The sequence below is a fragment of the Colobus angolensis genome, unplaced genomic scaffold (genome assembly GCF_000951035.1).
Source record: "Colobus angolensis palliatus isolate OR3802 unplaced genomic scaffold, Cang.pa_1.0 Scaffold162, whole genome shotgun sequence".
Lineage (NCBI taxonomy): Eukaryota > Metazoa > Chordata > Mammalia > Primates > Cercopithecidae > Colobus > Colobus angolensis.
Window position 1 is genome coordinate 1,767,907 of NW_012114733.1, and position 21,920 is coordinate 1,789,826.

Sequence of the window (21,920 nt, forward strand, 5' to 3'; positions counted from 1 at the left end):
ATAATTCTAAATTTCTTAAATTTTAGAGCCTGTCCCTAGGTAATTTCACAGGGACATATAATAATAAGCTGTTTACTTTGACATTGGTAGTAATATTGATACAGAATTCTAAGTTGTTTAACTGCCTGTCTTCCCAGAATTCTCAGCTTTTGACCTGTCCTGTGATGTTAAAGCGTCTTGTTAACTGCCTCTTTTGCTTGTTGTCAGCAGAATTGTGTAGATTAGCATTCTGTTATTGTAAATAAAGAATTAATTATTCACATGTAACATAGATGATTTAGTATATAAAGCTTTAACTCTGAAAAATTTGTACCAAATTATAAGGAATATAATAATATTTTTATGCTGTCTTTCTTCTCTCCGTATTTAAATCTCCAGAATCTATTGGTAAGTGCTTAGTTCTGAAGCGCACTTCAACCCCACTAATTTCCATATCCAGAATATTATTATTATTATTATTAATAAAATGCATGGCATGCATTTTACTAACTGTCAGTGTAGACACCAGATCTCTGTAGTGGCGCCCACACACACCTCCACAGAACTGTTATCGTAAGAACACTGTGTAGAAAAATTAAATAGTACACAAGTTATGGCACACCAATGTAGCATAGCAAGTAGTATAAGATATCCAATCAACAGTGTTTGTTTGCAGTTAGTCTTTAGCGTTTCCTATCACAGTATATATATACATGCATATCTATATATATACTTAAATAGATTAGCCAGTGTTTTCCTAAACTATGTCTTTAAAAATATTGTCTAGTGTTTTTTAAGAGATATGAGGCATATAAGATACAATTCTAACCCTATATGACCCCAGACCTGAGAACTCAGTTGCTTCTCTGAGAAAGGCAATGCTGCCTATTGCGGTCTTTACCCTCTGTGGTATAATGCAACTTGTTTTTTATGATCTAATAATACTATCTAATATATTCCTGTTTTACCAGTATAGTAATTCAAGTTTCTTTTAAGACCTTATTTAATTCTGTAAATCTAATTTAATTCTTCTCCCCAGCCCTAGCCTCCTTCTTCTCGTACTAATGCTTCTTCTTTCTAATCTTATTTGCATTCATATTATCCACCCAGGTGGTACACCAATAAGAGGTAAGAGTGCTGAACTAACGTTCACAGAATGATCTTACTCATTCTTTCTGTCCTTTCATCCCTCTCATCTTTGTCCTGTTTTCAGTATCATTCCGATAATGTCCATCAACTTTTTTCTTTTTTTTCCTTTGTACTGTTTGGTTATGATCAGTGACTCTCATATTGTGAACTTTCCTTTCCTTTTTCTTTCTCTCTTTGTTTTGTTCATTTCTTTCTTTATGAAAATGATTATTTAAGTTGTGATATGCTTCAAAGAAAGCATATCCAGGTCTTTAGACCACAGACCAGTCACAGCGTACCATCTGTCCCTCTTTTTTTTTCCTTTTCTTCTTCTTCCTTTTTCCTTTTTCTTTTTTTTTCTTCTTTTTCCTTTTTTTTTGTCCAACCGGAGAAAAAAAAAGATCACTTTTTTTCTTCCTTAGCTGTTCTTGTTCTGGACCAAAGCCAAGGTGGTCTGGAGAACAGTGGCAGACATGCAGAAGACACCCTGGAGCATCTGCTTTTTGTCTTTATCTTTCAAAAGGTTTTTGCTTTTGTTCTTCAATTCTTTTTTCTCTTAATGTCTTAAAAGTCAAAGAATGACTCCCCTTTCCACCTGATCCCATTCGTCTACAATCTGACAGCAATGCTTTTTTCCCCACTTCTTTTTTTCTTGGATTACTCGTCTCCGGATTTTTGGATCTTCCGTCCTTCAGGCTATGGAAACAAAAGGTGCTCAGTATTCTTGGTGGTATGTGGTATTGCTGGTTTTTCATACTTTGACTCAGTGTGCATTTCTTTTGTAATTCTTGTTTTGTATTTTTCTCGGGGTTTTGTGACACCACACTGCTAATCCCACTGGTGGATTTTGATGGGTGTCTTAGGGGATCCATCTCAGGGTCCTCAAGCAGTGGTTGGTTGGCTCTTCCTTGTGGCACAGGCCATGCCTTTTAACTTTTTAAAAATCTTCTAATTCAACTGCTCTTTGTTTTTCAGCAAACGTAATAAATGATTGTAAGTCGTGGAAAACCGTCTTTTCTTAAAAATCTGCATGTCTTAAGGGAGTTTTGTTTCTTTAAGTGATATTTTGATAATTTATAATGACTAATTTTAATTTTTTGCTTTGTGCAGCCTTTTTGTGCTTGCTGCGTATTTTTGGCTTTCTTCAGCAGAAGACTTTCTTGAAAACCCAGCCTGGTTTTTTTTGTGCGTACTTATCTTTTGCGCCACTTTTGGTACCAAAATGAAACAAAACAAAACCAAAAATTAATCTTTTGTTTTATTTAAAAGCCATACTTCCTTGAAGCAGTCTCACCCATCTTCATTTTATTAGTCTAGGAAATAAGAGTGTTAATTATGACTAGAAGTCTTGCTTGGGAAAAGAGATATTGTTTTCTAATGCTAGCATTGATGATGTAAAAAAAAATAATCTCTATATGTTTTTCTCATCGCATCATTTTCTGTCTGTGCAACTTAGCAAGAGATTGAATCGACGTTGAGTGGACCTTCGCTTTGCAGGGCTTTTCATATTGTTAAGAGGTTTAGCTTTCTGAACTGAGAAAGCCTTCCCTGATCATCTCTTTGGCAATATATTTTATATCTATACAGGAGCTCTTCAGATTGAGCAGAGTGAAGAGTCTGACCAAGGAAAATATGAGTGTGTTGCCACCAACAGCGCGGGCACTCGCTATTCCGCTCCTGCCAATTTATATGTCAGAGGTAGGAATGATATAACCCTGGCATCGCTTCTTCATTCAGGCTCAGGGGGAGTTGAGACGCTGCAGGGTCCGTGTTGTTATATTAGTCATTAACAAGCTGATTTGGTAATAGTGATAGTAGTGGAAACAAGTTAGTAAATAGAAAAGTTAAAAATTTAAAATATGTTGTTTAACTCCAAAAGACAACTCTTGAGTATAACCTATCCTGAGGCTTGAAGTTTGTAAGTATATTTGCATTTTTACATCTTGGTTTCTATTTTTACTGCATTGATTGAACTGTGCTTTGCATTTGTTTGAGGTTTTCTTCTTTTTCTTTCTCTTTTTTTTCTGTTGTTTCTCTTCTGTTTCCTTATTAAACCCCTGAAATAATTGCTTGGTGTGTTACTAATCAGTTCTGTGTGCAATTCCAAGCATAAAGGTGTTTATGTCTTCATGACCTCTGCTGCTGAAACTGTAAGGATAAAGCTGCTAACTCTATAAATGCTACATGCAAATAGCACAGTTTTATTTCTTTCTTTGTATACTTTCTTAATTATAAACACATAGTATTATATATATATATATACATGTGTATTCATATATGTGCACATACGTACACCTTTTTTGAATTATTAAGACTTACCGAAATGTTTAGTGTTTTGAGTGCCATGGAAAACTGTATTTTAAATAGTAATGTGGGTTGTCGTTGAGACAAGAATGAATTATAAGGATACATTCATATGTTCTCATGAAGTAATAGAAGTGATTATATTTTGAGCTTATGAATGGCTATACCTTTCCACTCAACTAGAATGAAGTACTTCCGCTTCCCGAGAGTTCTCAAAGCTGGTTCCTGTAGTTTGTTTTGTCTAGTGGAAGTGTTCTTATTCTTGTTCTACATATCTGTGAATAACCACGAAGGCATGGGTGGGGGTGGGATTAAATTAAAGACTGAGAGGGCTTTAAGTTACAATAGGATGGGTTCCCTTAAGAAAATACCTAGCTTGATTTTGAAATTTTTGTTAGAGGTAATTTTGTTTCCCTGGGGATGTTTTCCTCTCCTTTCTTTTTATGGAGTCTGGGGTGGGGAAATATGAAGAAAGCCGTTTCTTCTCTAAATTCTTTGAAAGTCCCTTGATCCTTTTCCCACAGTAGTGACCTCCCTTGCTGCATGAGGCATGTGTACCTTCTTCCATGGAAAATTTCAAAATGATGCTAGCTATTGTTTCTAATAGCGTGGTAGTCTGTGAGATATTGCTAACTTTTCCAGCTGAGGTAGAAAGGATGAACTAGAGCGAATAAAGATGTTCAAGTAGCAGTTGAAAGCCTTGATATGGCCTTTTTACTCTCTCTGTGTTTCCCTTGTTTTTCTCCTTTCCTCATTTCATTGTGTTCTGCATCAAACCCCCTACATCCCTCAGAGCTGCGAGAAGGTTGGTGTGTTTTTTACTTTTTACCCACCTTACAAAACTATTAATTAAACCAATAACAAAGAATACAAATGAAATGAATGTAGCTGCATTGTGTTCTTCTTTTGGTTAATGGTATGTTTTACCAGAGAATGCCCTGGCCATGGCTTCTGGTGCTTGCTGGTGGTATCTAACTGTGGTGCATGATGGGAGAGAATGTACCTGGGTGCATGGTAACTGGTAACACTTAACTCTCTAAGGTCCAGTTAACTTGGTCAGTGTTCCTGCTTTCCTTCCTGCTCCACTCTCCCTGTCTCCCATCCCGCCTTTAATTTCTGTCTTATAAGGATGCCTGCTGCCCATAGAATGACTTTTTCTAGTTTCTCCCCTAATCTCAAGCATGAAGACTAAACTCTCCTCCATTTTTCTTGATATGTTCTTTGATACCTCAGAGTCTACACTGGCTCCTGCTTGCTTTGTGTAACTTCTGTGAATTGGCTGCAGGAGGCATGCTTAGCTTTCTCTTCTTCTCCCATGACTGTCATTCACCCATGAGGCCATTGCAGTGAGCCATCTCAAATCAGCAGAGGTTTATCTCGACCTTAAGTGCAGCCAAAAAGTTTTCAGACAGAATTACTTATCTTCTTCTTGGGGTTATGAGGTTATTTATCAGTTTGTTTATAAATTTTAAAATCACTTTATTAAATGTATTTAAGGTATGCTCCTAAAGATTACCCTCTAGAGCTCAAATTTTTACGGTATAACGTTTTGCCAGTAAAAGCCCTAGATGAAACCAATTGCTCTCTCATCTTCTCCTTGTATCACATCCAAAACACATTTACTTAAACACACGTAAACCTGCAGATTATCTGAAGCAGGAACACTGAACTGTAATTGCTTGGTAATTTTTCTGTGTTATGTTGCTTTAATATGATCTCTTCTCTTAATGTCATGTCCCGCTGTATGTTTTCCCAACGTCTCTCAATTTGAATGTGGGCATAAAAAGCCTTTTGAAATATTTTGTTGTCATTTATGTTGTTTTACCTTAGATATGAATTGAATGGAATCCTGTATGTGAAATACCCATCTCTTTTTCTGAATTTGAAATCTTTACCTTTAACAACTTGAGCCTAATCTACCAACTTTCAACCCTATCATCCCCTACATCTCTGTATTTCAATCATTATACTTTACCTCCCCCTTTCGTGTTTATTTCTATTGCCCCATTACTACTTCTGCTGTCATTGCTGTCTTGGATTCCAGCCATTCTTTCAATATCCTTAGCACGGGCCTTGAGATTCCATCTTGTGCATGCCTTGCATGACCCAATCCAGTATCTCTACTGGTGTTAGCCTGTTTCTTCTTCTGTGACTGTAAATCAATATGTATATACATTTGTGTGTTTGTTCCAGTGTTAGTGTGAGGTCTTGAGGCTGCATCCACCAGAATCTGAAAACATAAAGTGCACTTGCAGTGTACTCTAGGTGATGTTTTCCAGGGCTGGGATGTGACAGTGTGGTCCCACACCTACATTCACATCAACTGGAAGTGCACAGCACTGAAGTTGGTTTTAATACTCAACTTAAACATGCTGGTGACCTTCCAGCCCCCTTTTCTGCATATACATGCCTGCATAGAATCATTGTTATATGCCTGCATGTATATGTTTTTGTGTTTATCTTATGCATGATGTTTGTGTATTGTTAGTTTGTAGATAGTTTTTGTGGGGCCCTTGTAGGTCTGAATCAACTTCTGTATGAGTGTGTCTAAGATATCAATGACTAAACTAAATAATTCTGTGTATACACACACCATACTTGTATGGTCTGTATTATCCACAGTTTTTCTTTATGTTTTGTTTTTGGACAATCCACAATATGTTTCAGTTGTTGAATCGTGTCTGTACAGTGCATGTCATGTGTTTAATAATCCACTTTTTCTTGCCTTGTATATGTTATCATTTCCCTTGTGTTTTGTTCCAGTTCGCCGTGTCCCACCAAGATTCTCTATCCCACCCACTAATCATGAAATCATGCCAGGTGGAAGCGTTAATATCACCTGTGTGGCCGTGGGGTCACCAATGCCTTATGTAAAGTGGATGTTGGGGGCAGAAGATCTGACACCTGAAGATGATATGCCGATAGGAAGAAATGTGCTAGAACTGAATGATGTAAGACAGTCAGCAAATTACACCTGTGTTGCTATGTCGACACTGGGTGTCATTGAAGCAATAGCACAGATCACTGTCAAAGGTATGCTCAATGGATCATGCTTTGAGGATCTGGGTACAGTTAAGCCAAGTGATTAATGCCTCTAGGAAGCCCATCCTTGAAAATCTAAAATAATTCATTATTCAGAGTTTTAAATCTGTGTATAACCTAATCATATCTGTGGTGTTATATAAGATGCATAAGCTTAGATAGGCGAATTTTTTCTTGGAAGTATCTAGCAGCCTATGTAGAGATAATCATCAAAATATTAAAAGACAATTCATGGAGGCCCAGGCACTAACCAGACAGAACTAGGAATTTTAGACGTGGTCAACCATTATGGTGGGACTGATGTGTACAGTCTGCATACTAGACCAGAACCTTGATAAGAACCCCAAGAAAAGTCAATATGAGCATTAATAAATGCTTAAAATTTCTAAATACAAAGGAAAAAGAATTTAAAAAAAAAGTTGAAATCAACATAGCCTAATAATAGATGATTTAACTTTATGGCAGGCCCTACTGTTAAAAATCAAATGGCAAGTAGTAGTATATTCTGTTTTAGTTTTATCTTTCACCTTGCACAGATGAGTGCTCAAGAAATATTCTTTCCTTTAGAAAACAGACTAAGTATCACCCAAGTACCGTATTACATGAATATTTTTGAACCAAAGAGAAAAAGAGTACAAGCATGTGAGGATACCAGTTTGTTTGTTTGTTTTCCCAGTATTTATAGAATTTGAGAAAGTGTTTGCAAATTGAATCAAACATAGGGCAACTTAAGTTTTCTGCAAATGGCTAGAACTATTGCAAAATGAACACAAATTATCTTCCTTTCCTAGGCAACGTTGTAGGCATTTGGAATTCAGCAGCAAGTCAGAGAAGTACGAGTTTGCTACTCTTAAAAAGCTGCCATTCTTAGATGTGATCTTAGAAAATGCAATACACATGTTATAACTGGTGGCGTATCTCTCTAACCAAGCATATATATCAAATATGTGCTATATAAAACTAATAACATGAGAACAAAGGTACACATTGTCAACATTTATAATCATGTGAAATAATGTTATGTTGTGTAACCTTAACATAATAAGCACACATGTATTTATCTGTACATTACAGATATAAAACCTGTACTGTACAATAAATGTGACTTAGTGAAACTGATAATGTCAGCTAAATATCAGTGAGCACAACTTTAATTAGCAATATTTGTATTTGCTTTGAAAGTTCAGAAAGACATGTAGGGGAAATCTGGATCACATAGAGCCTTGAAAAATGCCAGGCCAGAATATTTAAACAAATTTCATTTTATTATTATTTTCAGTAAATTCCCTTGGCAAAATATTATCATTCTGTAGTTCTTTGAGTAGTGTGTAAATATTGAATCACCTTTTTTATAATTACCATTTCAGCTTTAAATATTTGAAGGTTTGCTGAAGACCTTTAAGAATTCAAAAGCAGGGGCCACTTTCAACTAATATTTTGTTCACCTTCTCGTCTTTGTTTTCCTGACTCATGCCACTTGCCTGTGATTTCCACCTCAAAAATAAACAAATAAAACATAAGGGTGAATCTTAATGGCAAATTAAAATAAATCAAAACAGAAGAACAGGTTGAAGAGAATGAGAAGAATAGGTGCCGACTCATTTATTCAATTAACTGTTTAACAATTCTCATTAAAATCCTACCGAGTGCCAGGCAGCATTCTAGGCATTCACAATTTTACAGCAAGTCAGAAGTAAGAGTTTGCTGGTTTTGAACAGCTGCCATTCTAGGGGCTGTTATACTTCTTGCCTTTATGTTAACAAGGAAACAGGGACACTAATGGGATGATTATATGAATGTTACCCTTTGGGATTTCTCTAAAGAGTCAACTATTAGAATGCCCCTTCCTACCCTAATATCACTGCCTTTCAGAATCATTGTTTAGAATAAGGCACTTGAATATGAGGTCAGCAGGGCAGACAGTTTATATTTTTAATTAGTGGTATTTTGATTTGTATTCTTCTGCCAAAAAGAAACAATTAGACCTCTAAAAAGATGGATTTTATTGCAAATATTTGTTACATAGCTACATCAGATATTTCTGATGTGGAATATAGAATGCATAGTAATATGACAATAAAATACCATAAAAAGTGGTTCATGAATGTGCCTTAATTTCGTTCCTTCAGCAATTTTAAATATTAAGAATAAAACATTGATTTGAAATTTCTATTCTTTTGTACCTTATAATTTTTGGTTAGTTTTTATACAAGAAAATTTTTAGTAATGGTACTATGTCTTACAACAATATAGATGCTATCCGTTCATAGCAATTTAATTTCCTTTTAGTGTATTCCATATTTGGTTCTTTTCAATGTTTATTGGTATTTCAATTTTACCGTTTATTTATTGGGGCAAGGGGCTAATTGGCCAAGCTTTTGGTATAATAATAGTAATAACTGCAGCTAATACTAAGGTTTTTTGTGAGTTCCAGATACATTCTAAGAATCTTAGTGGATTGGCTCATTAATCTTCACAGCAAACCCATGAAATACAGTTACATACAGCTGTAGAATATAGCTTAAATAATAATGTTTTTCCCATTTTCACATGTGGAAACTAAAGCAAAGAGAGATTAAGGAATGCATGCAGGATCACTTAGCTAATAAGTAGAGGATTTGGATACAAGCCTAAAAATATGCTATCAAGCCCTTCTAGTGAAGCAGTATTTGTGTCACCTGTGTATGTTTTACTGTACTTCCTGGCCACTCAGAAAACTACTCTTAGCTGTAGTTTCATTTAATTCAATCTTCAGTAGACACATAATCCTGTCGTTTTCATAGCAGAGTTTATAGATTCTGGAAACATTATAGGGGTGATGGGTAGTCATTGTCTTTTATCTTCCCCCATCCAAGCCTTACCCAAACCTCCAGGAACTCCTGTAGTGACCGAGAGCACAGCTACAAGCATCACATTGACGTGGGACTCTGGGAACCCTGAGCCTGTTTCTTATTACATAATTCAGCATAAACCTAAAAACTCTGAGGAACCTTACAAAGAAATTGATGGGGTGGCGACCACACGCTATAGTGTCGCTGGACTAAGTCCCTACTCGGATTATGAATTCAGGGTTGTTGCTGTCAATAACATTGGGCGGGGGCCTCCCAGTGAACCTGTGCTGACACAGACTTCAGAGCAAGCGCCATCCAGTGCCCCAAGGGATGTCCAGGCACGAATGTTGAGTTCTACCACCATTTTGGTACAGTGGAAGGAACCTGAAGAGCCGAATGGACAGATCCAAGGATATAGAGTTTATTATACAATGGATCCCACTCAGCATGTCAACAACTGGATGAAACACAATGTAGCTGACAGCCAAATCACTACTATTGGCAACTTAGTGCCCCAGAAAACATATTCTGTCAAAGTCCTGGCTTTTACCTCAATTGGAGATGGTCCACTTTCAGGTGACATACAAGTCATCACTCAGACAGGAGGTAAGTTTGGTTCAGGATGGGAAGTAGGGCAGGAGGGAAGGGCTGGTGCAGAGAGGGGAGAAGGACCAAAACAAAGAAGGTACAAAGATGGTATAAATTTTGATGTTTGAGATTTAGGGCTTCAAAGCAGGCGATGATAGATATCTGAAAAGGAACAAGCATGGACATGTGAAAAACTAATCATTTTGAGCAGAACAATGCATATAGCACCCCTTCTTTTTAATTTGTATGGGAATGACTTGAAGACTTCTCTGCATGAGACAGAAAAATGTCTCCCCCATGCCCAGTTTTGAGAATAGAAAAACTACACTTCTTTGTAATAGCTAGTATGGTAGAGTGGTCTCAAAAGAGTATTTAATTTGTGTAAGATTGGATGGTTCAAAACAAAGCTAAAAAATAAAACTGTTCCAGGGCCTTGGGTATTTGAATGGCTTATATTTGCCAGAAGCTACTGGCTTAAAAATAAATATTTTCTGAGTGACTTTAATTTCTGTATTTCTTTGTATGGCCTCAGTGGATAAAGAAAGACAGTTACCAAGATCTCAGATAGAACTTTGGGGCCTGATTCATTAACTTTGCCAAGAGCTACAGCAGATATTAAACTATTTTATGAAGGAACACTTGGTCCTCCCAGTGGTTTTATTTTCCTAAGAGGATATCAAACCTCTTTGGTCTTTAATTCAATGTCATCAGTTTTGCTTTGGGCTAATATAAAATAAGAGACGTCTTGTAAGGTTTATTCTTGAGCCAGGCGCAGTGGCTCATGCCTGTAATCCTAACACTTTTGGGAGGCCGAAGTGGGTGGATCACTTGAGGTCAGGACTTCGAGACTGGCCTGGCCAACATGGCAAAACCTCGTCTCTATTAAAAATACAAAAATTAGCTGGGCATGGTAGCAGGCGCCTGTAATTCCTGCTACTTGGGAGGCTGAGGCAGGAGAATCACTTGAACCTGGGAGGTGGAGTTTGCAAGTTCACAAGGAGCTAAGATTGTACCACTATACTCTAGCCTGGGTGACAGAGCAAGACTCCATCTCAAAAAAAACAAACAAACAAATGTTTGTTCTTGAGCATCTGAGAGCTACTTCTTTGACTCCTTATTGAGTTGGCATCTTTTGAACCTGCTTTAATCTATGAATGTTTTGGCAGCATGCTGTTGTCTTGTTCTGAAATCAACATAATTATCATATTATTGGAGACAGTGTAATCTGTAGATGTAACTCACTGCTAATTCTGGTAATTAATAAATTTTCTCAGATGCTGTACTAGATAATGTATCTATCATCTATTTCACTGATACCTGTGAATCACTGACTTGTTTTCATGTCACAGTCTTTATATGAAGTATGCTTAACTATTTGTCCTTGCTTCTAGGAATCTCAGAGCACATTTATATTAATAGTTTGTCTGGCTTTATTTTCATACCATTATTGGGTTCTCATTGGCTTGTTCATGGATTTACTCTTTTCTCTACGACATTGTAGGAAAGCCAGCTATAAAAAATATGTTTCACCACAGTTGTATTAAAAACTATCCATATATCTTCTCTATGTGCCATTTGCAGTACTTCAGTATTTATTTGCTGTAGTAATATGCAGAAAAAAATACTGCAGGCTGTTCTTATCAAAAAAACTTCTCACTGGAAAATGTAGACATCTGTAAATCTTGTTCTGCTTTTTCTTGACTAAAAGTGGTCAACTATTATGAGATTGCTTTTTGTTACACTGTTTTAGCAGCTACATAACTATTAAAAAATTATAAGAAATTATATGGGGACTTACATTCCACTTTCAGATTTTTAAATTTCTCAGCGGTGATTTTTTTTCAATCCTTGGTCTTGGAGTAACGTAACCAGGGTTTGAATCCCAAGCTTTCGTTTATTAGCTGTCACCTTCAGTGATTTATTTCATCTCTCTCTGAACTTCAGTTATCTAGTCTATAATAATAACCACCTTATAGAGTGCAGCGGTTCTATTTGTTTTCTAGTGCTCCTGTAAAAAAGAACCACATACTAGGTGGTTTAAACAACGGGAATCTATTGTCTCACAGTTCTGGGGCCTAGGAGTCTGAGATCAAGGTGTTGGCAGGATTGGTTCCTTGTGAAGGCTGTGAGGGAAAATATACTTCATGCTGCTGCCCTAACTTCTTTTGGTTGGTTTGCTGGCAATCTTTGCTGTACCGTGGCATGTAGAAGCATCATCTGGTCACTACCTTCATCTTTACATTATGTTCTTTCCGTAAGCATTCCTGTGCCCAAATTTCCCTTTTTACTAGTACACCAGTCACAACGGACTTGGGGCCACTCTTATGACCTCATCTTAACTAATTCCATGGGTAAGATCCTATATTGAAATAAGGTTATTCTCTGAGGTACTATGGATGAGGATGTCAATATATGGATTTTTGTGGGATGCAATAAAATTCATAACAGGATATAGATTAGATAATGGAGAGAAACATTCTGTAACTTAATATGTAAAGCATTAAATTATTAATATGTAATCATCATAATAGTAGCTAACATATGCAGGACACTATACTATGAACTTTGCATGTGTTTATTCTCACAAACCAATTAGGCAGATGTGGAATTATTCCATTTGCCAATGAGTAAACTGAAGATCAAAGAGGTTAAAAAGTGATTCAGAAACTTGCCTTAGGTCGTAAGGTTACTAAGTGGAAAAGCAGAATTTAAATCCAGGGATTCTGGATACTTTTAACTACTGTGCTAGTTACTGCTGTAAAGAAATACCCAAGACTGAGTACAAAGGAAAGAAGTTTAATTGACTCACAATTTTTCACATGGCTGGGGAGAGCTCAGGAAACTTAGAGTCATGGCAGAAGATGAAGGGGAAGCAAGGACCTTCTTCACATGGTGGCAGGAGGGACAAGAGCAAAGCGGGAAGAGCCCCTTGTAAAACCATTAGATCTCGTGAGAACTCACTCACTATCACAACAACAGCAGCATAGGAGAAACCACCCCATCATTCAGTCACCTCCCACCAGGTCCCTCCTTTGACACATGAGGATTACAGTTTGAGATGAGATTTGGACGGGGACACACAGCCAAATTATTATCAACTACCATTACCTTTTAAATTAATAACATGCTTAATGTGATAGTTTTTGTGTTTTTATGCCCACCTGGGTATTCAATAAATGAAAAGAGGCAGGAGAGAAAAAGACAATTGTTCCATTTATTCATATATTTAAGAATTATACATAGCTTTCTTCTGAAATACTGAAGTAGCTTTTAGATTATTCCAGTGCAGAAGCACATGAAAACACTTGGAAATGAAAAAAAAAAAACTAAGTTTATCTAAAAGAAGTGGAAGGAAGAACTTTTTTATGAAAGATCTTTACACTCAAGCACTAAATTTGGTTGAAATTTAACTAAATTTAAATAAATTTGGCTAAATTTGGCTCTAAGTTTTATAAGCACCAGTTTAAAGATAGAAATCTGTAGTGTTTCATGTTTTTATTTTCTAATGGCAGGAAGACTAAACTATCAAAGAAACAAAATTTTTTTGTAAACCTAATTCAACCAAAATGTGAATCTTTGACAATTGTGAGAATCCTTGTATTTAGAATGCTAAATGAAAAACACTGATGCCTTCAGTCGCAATTTATTGAAAAATATAGAAGCAATGTTTAAGCAGACAGACCATATCTATATTTTTTTATATTACCAGTGGACGGAATATGACATTGAATCATAACTCAGTGAAGGTAATATTATCAGAGGGGCAATTGAGTTACTGTGAGCTGGGGACTCCACTTTCAAAAGCTCTGATTTAATTTAGTGACAGAACTCAGAAAATCTAGATGAATGGGACATGGATATATTACAATAGTTGTTCCCACTCTGTTTGACTAACTTTTTTACATGAAGATGTTTCCAAGAATCTTCTATAATAGTTTTACTTTTAATACCCGTTGATTGAGAAGATATCTAGTGATGTAATGACTGCCTGCCAAGATCAATAAGCTAAAATAAACCCTCCAAAATAGCACAATGATTTGATCTGTTCTATAGGCTTCATTAAAAAGGCCAGTGGATATTAGTGAACACCTGCCAAAAACAGTGATGTTTGTTCTAATGTAATTAATGCTGAGCTGCTCCTTTTTCTTGTTACTGACTAAAGAATTCTTAGGACGATTGCTAGGACGATAACCATTATGAAATACAAAATTTAAGGATATGATTATTTGCACTGCAATTTTTCACCTCCAACCTTATGAAAATTTAGTTATCAATAATATGTAGGCATTGAAGTACATTTTAATTACAAATACACAGATATGTACATCTTGATGTCTTCTGTGTCTAAAAGGTACTCATTTAATTTTATTATCTTTAATTCTGTGACATTCACATTCGTATTTTTATTTGAAACTGGATTCCCAAAGAACAGTATTTAGGATCAAAGTGAGGTTAAGAGAGAAGTCTCACTTTTGATTTTATCTAATATGAGTCACACAGATGGATATAAGTGAAGGATTGATGTAAATTTGTGTATTTCTGGTAATACAGAAAATGAGAACATGATCTGTCTGTTTTATAGTGAGAGAGTTTTTCTCCTTGACTGTGAATATTAGTACAGTTAACTGTGTTGAGTAATCTTTAAATGGTTTTAAATATGAAAAGACTTTCATTGTGATGATTATTTTCTGAAATATGGGTCAGTCTTCCCAGTTCTCCATAGCTCTGACTTCTGACATTACAAACTCACTTGCAACTAGTTTACCTTGAAAATATGGGAAATATATGGCCATTGACAAGGGAAGTATTTATATTAAGCTAGAAAAATATTTTCATTATTAGAAAACATTCAGGAAGGAAAAAAAAAATCCTATAGTTTTCTTATAAAGGTAATTATACCAAAAACATAGAGTAACTATATTTTATAGAAGAAGTGCAAATAAAACTCTGATAAAAAAAAAGTTAAATCTCAAACCTAATGCACTAAATGTTGTTTGATGTTCATGCTAATTAGAGGCATTATAAATCTTAAATCCTAATGTGTCTTTTTTCTGAACTTTCTTTAGAAAGCATGTCTGACCTCTTAAATACATCTATTCATTTAATAGATTCTTGAAAATCATCTGACTTATATGGATATATGCCTTCAAAAGATAAAGAATTATATATATATATTTATCAAATACTAATGACTAGGATCAACTTTAAACATTTTAGAGATGTTAATGCTATTACAAATTCTGGGCATTGCAAAAGTGTTAAAATATAAGCTATGACATTTAGAGACAAAGTCTCTTAGATTTCCAGAACTTTATAAGTCATTTCATTAGTGTATGTCAACAGGCCTATACAAGCAAACTAGAAAAAGACTGCTTTCTAATAACCAAAATTATGAGTCCAATTTAAATGCTTTTTCTGAATAGTTTTAGCAATGATTAAAGGAGCACTGGTTATAAATCCAACTATAATAAAATTTAACTTTTTCTCATTTATATTTAATGACTGTTGAGAGTAAGATTTGTGCTGATGCTTGTGTATTAGGTACTTATTTTGTCAATGATATATTTGTGGCATTTACACATCAGACTCTTTGTTTTGAATTTTGTTTTGTTTTACTACCATTATAATTCTGGTTGTCGGTTTTATTGTTGTTATCATTTATCAGCATGCTAGATACACACATTTTAAAACACGTACCTTATTAAAATACTAGATATTTTGGCAATCGTGGGTTTTCTAGTATCTTTGGCCATATTTCATATTTATACTATAGCAAGATGAAACTGTTGTTTAGCAGTGTAATATGTGTCAACCTTTCTTTAGAGATAATCTCTAAATTTTATTCAAATATTAATCTCTTCTAAGATACCAGCATTTCAGATAATGTGAAGGTTTCTCTTTTGTTAGTCTCTTTTTTTATCCCTTTTCTTTGAGTTGCTTTCACATATTTATATAGAGTATAATTATAGTAATACTCAAGTACTCATATGTATCAGTGGGATTATAATCTTTAGGGACTTGATAGCTCACATTTCTATTTCCTTGTGAACATTAAATAAGTAATCAAGAGGAAGGACATACCTTTACAGTATATAATGACTTCTTAAATATAATATTAAAGAAAACTTTTTGCTTAGTTTATTTCTGCTTTCCATGTCCTATTGTAAATTTGGTTTATGGTCAATATCATCTCTCTCCTTTGAATATGAAGTAACTGCTTGAAGGTCTGTATATGTTGTTTTTATTTGCCCATCATTTTCCCAGAATCACATTTTCTTATAAAATTTATGTTCAATTAATCAGTGAAGGAAATGTTACAACACAAAAAAGCTCTTGAATAAAATAAAAATAAAGTAAGATATACATAGACAAAGGACTGGTAAGTGAAGGTAAAAAAATGATACCAGTGAGAAAGTGTGGTGTGTAATGATTACAAGAGCATAAAATATCTATGTGTAAGAAGGCGAGGCACAGTGGCTCACACCCATACTCTCAGTGCTTTGGGTGGCTGAGGTGGAAGGATTTCTTGAGCCCGGGAACTTCAGACAACCTGGGGCAGCATATTGAGACCTTGTCTGTACAAAAAAATTAAAAAGTTAACTGGGTATTATGGCACATGCCTGTAGTCTCAGCTGCTCAGGGGGCTGAGGCAGAAGGAACACATGAGACTTGGAGGTCAAAGCTGTAGTGAACCATGATTGTGCCATTGTACTCCAGCCTGGGTGATACAGTAAGACCTTGTCTCAAAACTAACTAAATCAATAAAATGTAGGTAAATATTTACATTTATACATTCATATATATAAATACATATAAACATGTATAGAGAGAAAACATTAATAGTAATGTGAAACGGGACCTCTGTAGACACAATATTTGGTATAAAAATTCAATTGACATATAATGAAAGTACTCCCATATCTCAAGTGTTACAGAGAAAACAAATATAACAGTCTGTAGCCCGTAAAGTGTTTTCTTATATACATATATTATGCTTATTAGGACTAATATGTTGGGAATTTAAAAATACATTCATTTTATACCTTTTTTAAAAATTCCTTTGCATCCTCAGCTTCATGGTGGTGGGTTCAAATATGACAAAACGCCCTGAGGAAGTGATGTTATTAGGTACACCCTCCATTCCCGAGGCAGTGTGGGTAGTAAACCCTTAAGCCATTGATGAGTCTGGAGCCTGAGATCATGAAAGGTTAGTTTAGAACCTGGCCCATATGCTGAATCTAGCCTGTAGACACATTTTTGCCCCATACAGTGCTTTTAAAATTCAATTAATTTTCATTAATTAAGAATGGAAAGGTTTTACCTGGAAGGTTCATGATCAAATTCTGTGAAGAAAATCTGAAGCTGGGTCAAGAGTGGGCCCACATTTCACAAGGCAGCAGCCTGCTGTCGCTGAGCATGGCCTGCGGTTCCTCTTCAGATGGGGGGCACGCTCCACTGGGCCCCGGGCCCCATATGGCCTTCCCGCTCTTCTAAATTGCTTGACACCTCTAAGCATTTGTATTCGCATCACATGTTTATTTTATACATTATTTATTTATTTGTTTATTTTAGAGACAGGTTCTCACTCTGTCATCCAGGGTGGTTTGCAGTGGCTCAGCCATTGCTCACTGTAGCCTCACCCTCCCGGGCTCAAGTGATCCTCTAACCTCAGCCTCCCAAGCAGCTGGGACTACAGGCATGCTCCACCATGCCCAACTAATTTTTTTAAGTTTTACTATTTTGTAGAGACAGGGTTTTGCTGTGTTGCCTAGACTGGTCTCGAACCCCTGACTTCAAGCCATCCTCCCAACTTGGCCTCCCAAAGCGCTGGGATTACAGATGTGAGTTACCATGCCTAAGCCTGTACCACAAGTTTAAAATCTAATACATGAAGTTACCCTCCGAACCATTTCAAAAGAAGGATAAGGAAAGAACAGGAGAGAACCCCCTGTACGTTAGTTGAAGACACTTTACATCAAGTTGTCTAGCCAACTCTTAGCTTTGTGCAAGAATAAAAAGAACAGTGTACTCTCTGAGACATGGTTGTGTCTACTTAAGTCATTATTTAGAGGAAAGGGGCTCTTAATAGAAACAAACAGAATTACATGATCAGACGAAGCTTGTGTCACTAAACAAGAATGAAATATTAGACCAACTGGGAATTTCCTCAAGACAAATTAAAAGCAAAAAGTAAACAGTTTAAGTAAGAAAAAGTTAATTAGGTTTCCAAGATGTTTTCAATCAATGTCAATTTATTATTAGCATTAGGCAGGGAGGAAATGCATAACAAGCAATTATTATCCTGAGAGTAGCCCTTCAATGTTTTCTGTCTTTCTAATTCTTGACCATACTGTACTCCGGTTTGGTTTGAGTCAGGACCTAACACAGACTTTCTTGTTTCCCAGGAAATCGGGAGAAAGAAAGAAGCAAATAAAACTAGGAAAAAATCAGTGACTGCATACATAGGCATATGTGTGCACTTTTAGCCTGAGAAACCCTTTCATCATGTGAATATTAGATCCTATCATAATTTTCCCATCTATCTGATCACTCTTGTTTCCATTGTTGCTCCTGCCACTGCTTTCAGTATTTCCCTTTTAGAAATAATGCATTTTCCATTTGCTTTGCAATTTGCCTATTTGTGTTTTGTTCCCCTCTGTCCCTCTGCCTCTTGCTTCTCAATGTTTTATATTCTTTTGCCTTTCAATCTAAATGATTGTGTTAGGTCACCCACTGGGCAGGTACTGGGGAAAAAAATATGATACTCTGTTCAGAAAGTAAGTTCCCAGAGGCATCAAATCAATGAGACTCTCAAGGCCTGTGATTTTTAAAAAGAGAGAGAGAAAAGATGATGAAGGCAACTAGAAATAGGAAGCACTGATTATTTGTAACCTTAAGCATCAGTCCGAACATGTATTCCTGTACACACACACACACACACACACACACATAGGCTGACTTACCAGAGGAATAAAATGATCATTAGGGATTCTACAAATCATTCTTGAAGACTGCTTTAAAAGCGGTACTACAGAGACATAACTATAACAGAAAAGGAAAGCAATACGTTTCCTCCAAAGGCTTCTTTTCAACTACAAATTATACTGTATTATATGTGTTTTAAAATGCTTTTATTGAGGTTGCCACTTTAGATGTTTTAAAGCACACTTCAGATGTTTTTTTACTTCTCTGCTGTGGAGTATTATTGTTTTCTTTTTTTCTTTAAATATAGTGGAATTCTCATTTAAACCTGAGGGACTGTGAACATATGTTCAGCCACAGCACATTGAGACATGCCATAATATCAAGGGTAATGATCAAAATATTTTACAATTGGGAAAGCATGGGCACTCACCAATCGAGCAGGCGGTGGCCAAGAACAATGTACTATTAGATGTGCCAGTGACACCCTGACTCAGCCTTGTGTGTAAGGGATAGAGGGGAACTGATAGGCTCGGGTGTGGACTAGGACGTTTAGGTTAGTAATGATTCTAGTATATTTGAGTAAGGTGTTTTAAATCAAATAGACTTTCCATTCTTTATTACAGCTGATAAACAGCTCTTCCAGACTGTCTATCAAATAGACTACGTAGCTAACAGAATTATAGATGATCTCTTTAAGTTACCATATTTCTGATAAGTAGTATTCTATAAACTTCTTAATTTTAGTAGTAGTTCAGCTTCGTAGCACTAGGGGGGATATTTTGTTTGTATTAGGTGTAGTGTATTAAATAATTTAACATAGTTTAGAGATTAGAAGTAATTATTTGTAAGCGATAGAGTTTTGTTTTGTTTTGTTTTTCCTTTTTTACACCTCTTTTTCAAAATATGGGCTGGTAAGACAAAATGCTAAGTGATTCTGTTTGCCTGTAGGTTTTGTTATTGGAGTAAAGGTAGGATCTTATAAGTTTAATTGGAAATAATTTTTAATGTTACATGTAGTGCTAGAGAGTAAGTGCCTACTCAGTTGTAAATAACAATACTTGTAGGTATTTAGCACTTATGCTTTTCGCAATGTTTCAAGTGTTTTATTTAAATTATATTATTTATTACTAACAACCATATCATGAAGTAAAGAATTTTTTCCTTAAAATTGAATTCAGAGGCCAATATACTTTATGCTTGTTAGTTCTGCTATATCTTGTGTAGACGTTCTACTGCTCCAGAGCAGGATTTATAACATTGTACTTGCCCTGTGTACAAAGAGGTTAACTTGGACAATGAAAGGAGCTTGTTTTCCACTAAGCTGGTACATGTGTACAGATTTCGAAAGGTTTAAACAGTTACACTACGGAAAGAACTTTGTGAATACTCATGGTGATTGTGAATTCAATCCTTTGCCTCCCTGTTTTTAGTACCAGGGCAGCCACTAAACTTCAAAGCAGAACCTGAGTCTGAAACAAGTATTCTGCTGTCTTGGACACCTCCACGCTCAGATACCATTGCCAACTATGAGCTGGTCTACAAAGATGGGGAGCATGGAGAGGAGGTAAGACTATAGTGCCTCTCACCCTGGGAATTATTCCTTACGTTGGGTCACTTCTTTATTTTTGTGTATTTGCCCACATTCTTGGTCAAATAGCTATTGAGGACCTTGATGGAAAAGATTTACTACTTAAAAGAGGAACTTGACCGCCCCCGTCCCCCCCACCCAATCCAAAACAACAGCAACAAAAACAGCAGAGTGGTTATTTGGAGGCTTGGGGGAAAAACAAAACAAAATAATTCTTGCTCCTATTGGAATGTGCTTCTGACAGAGCTCCAAGTTCCATAGATGTATCAGGTTATAGAAGAATAAATACTCAGTGAGACTTGGCGACTGTCTTTCTCTTCTGCATGAAAGTATTTAAGTCACTGTGGGGACAGGTGACTACATTTGCTCTATATGTTAATGAAAGTCCTTGGCTAGATGAACTAGTCCTTGGCTAGATGAATCTTGCTATGAAGGTTTCCCATAGCAAGTGTTAATTTGTTTGCTATAAAGTATTTGGTATGAAGGTGAGTGTATATAACATTTGAGTATGCTGTGCAAATAAAATAACAGATTGTAGAAGGCATGGCAATTGTTGATCTGTCATTGAAAAAAGAAATAAAAACCAATATAATTAACTCATTAAGAACACTGTTCTAATGCATCTAATTTTTATAGTAGCACTGGAGCTAGCCTTTCTTATTAGTCTATTTCACATATAATAAAATGGAGGCTTGAAAAAAAGTTAAATAATTTGCTCGAAGTCTCACACTAGTGGATGGCAGAGCTGGGATTTGAGTCTAGGCAATCAAGTTCCAGAATCTGTGTTGTTAATGGTTAGGGTCTACTGCTTCTTGAGTGCAGCTTGAATATGTTATAGAAATTGATATTAACATACATCTAACATTTTCAAAATGAGAATACATAATAGTAATAAATATGTTTCTTTTATTATTGTGAAATCCAATGGGGAACATTAGGACAAAAGGGGTTAATGGGACTACATTTGAGAACTCCACTCATATATTCATTTTATTATGCCTCTTAGCATTTTTTATCTTAAAAAAAAAACTTCACGAAGCGAAACAGTCCCTGAGTTCTAATAAAGAATATCTTTAAAAATCTCACATACTAAATGAACTACTATCAATTAACTTGTAGTACATAATTTTGGATATTGTAATAAGTTAATATGTTCTTGTAAACTATTTTATTCCATCTGTTTGAATTGAGCAGAATCTCAAAAGAATAGGTGTTATTTTTTTTTTTATTATTTTTGTGTGTGTGTGACGGAGTCTCGCTTGTCGCCCAGACTGGAGTGCAGTGTCGCAATCTGGGCTCACTGCAAGCTCCGCCTTCCGGGTTCACGCCATTCTCCTGCCTCAGCCTCCAAGTAGCTGGGATTACAGGCGCCCGCCACCACGCCCGGCTAATTTTTTTTTGTATTTTTAGTAGAGACGGGGTTTCACCGTGTTAGCCAGGATGGTTTCGATCTCCTGACCTCGTGATCCGCCCGCCTCGGCCTCCCAAAGTGCTGGGATTACAGGCTTGAGCCACCGCGCCCGGCCACATTTCTT

At 36.0% G+C, this 21,920-nt stretch overlaps 1 protein-coding gene across 1 annotated transcript in view; it reads left to right on the forward strand.

Annotated features, from left to right (window-relative positions):
* The window catches only part of PTPRD (protein tyrosine phosphatase, receptor type, D), a 1,303,505-nt gene that overhangs the window by 1,086,125 nt on the left and 195,460 nt on the right, over positions 1–21,920 (forward strand). The window contains exons 9-14 of the mRNA XM_011937289.1: positions 379–387; positions 2,695–2,805; positions 4,205–4,216; positions 6,175–6,444; positions 9,309–9,890; positions 20,228–20,361. Of these exons, the coding sequence (XP_011792679.1) occupies positions 379–387; positions 2,695–2,805; positions 4,205–4,216; positions 6,175–6,444; positions 9,309–9,890; positions 20,228–20,361 (1,118 nt within the window). The remainder of the gene's footprint in view (positions 1–378; positions 388–2,694; positions 2,806–4,204; positions 4,217–6,174; positions 6,445–9,308; positions 9,891–20,227; positions 20,362–21,920) is intronic.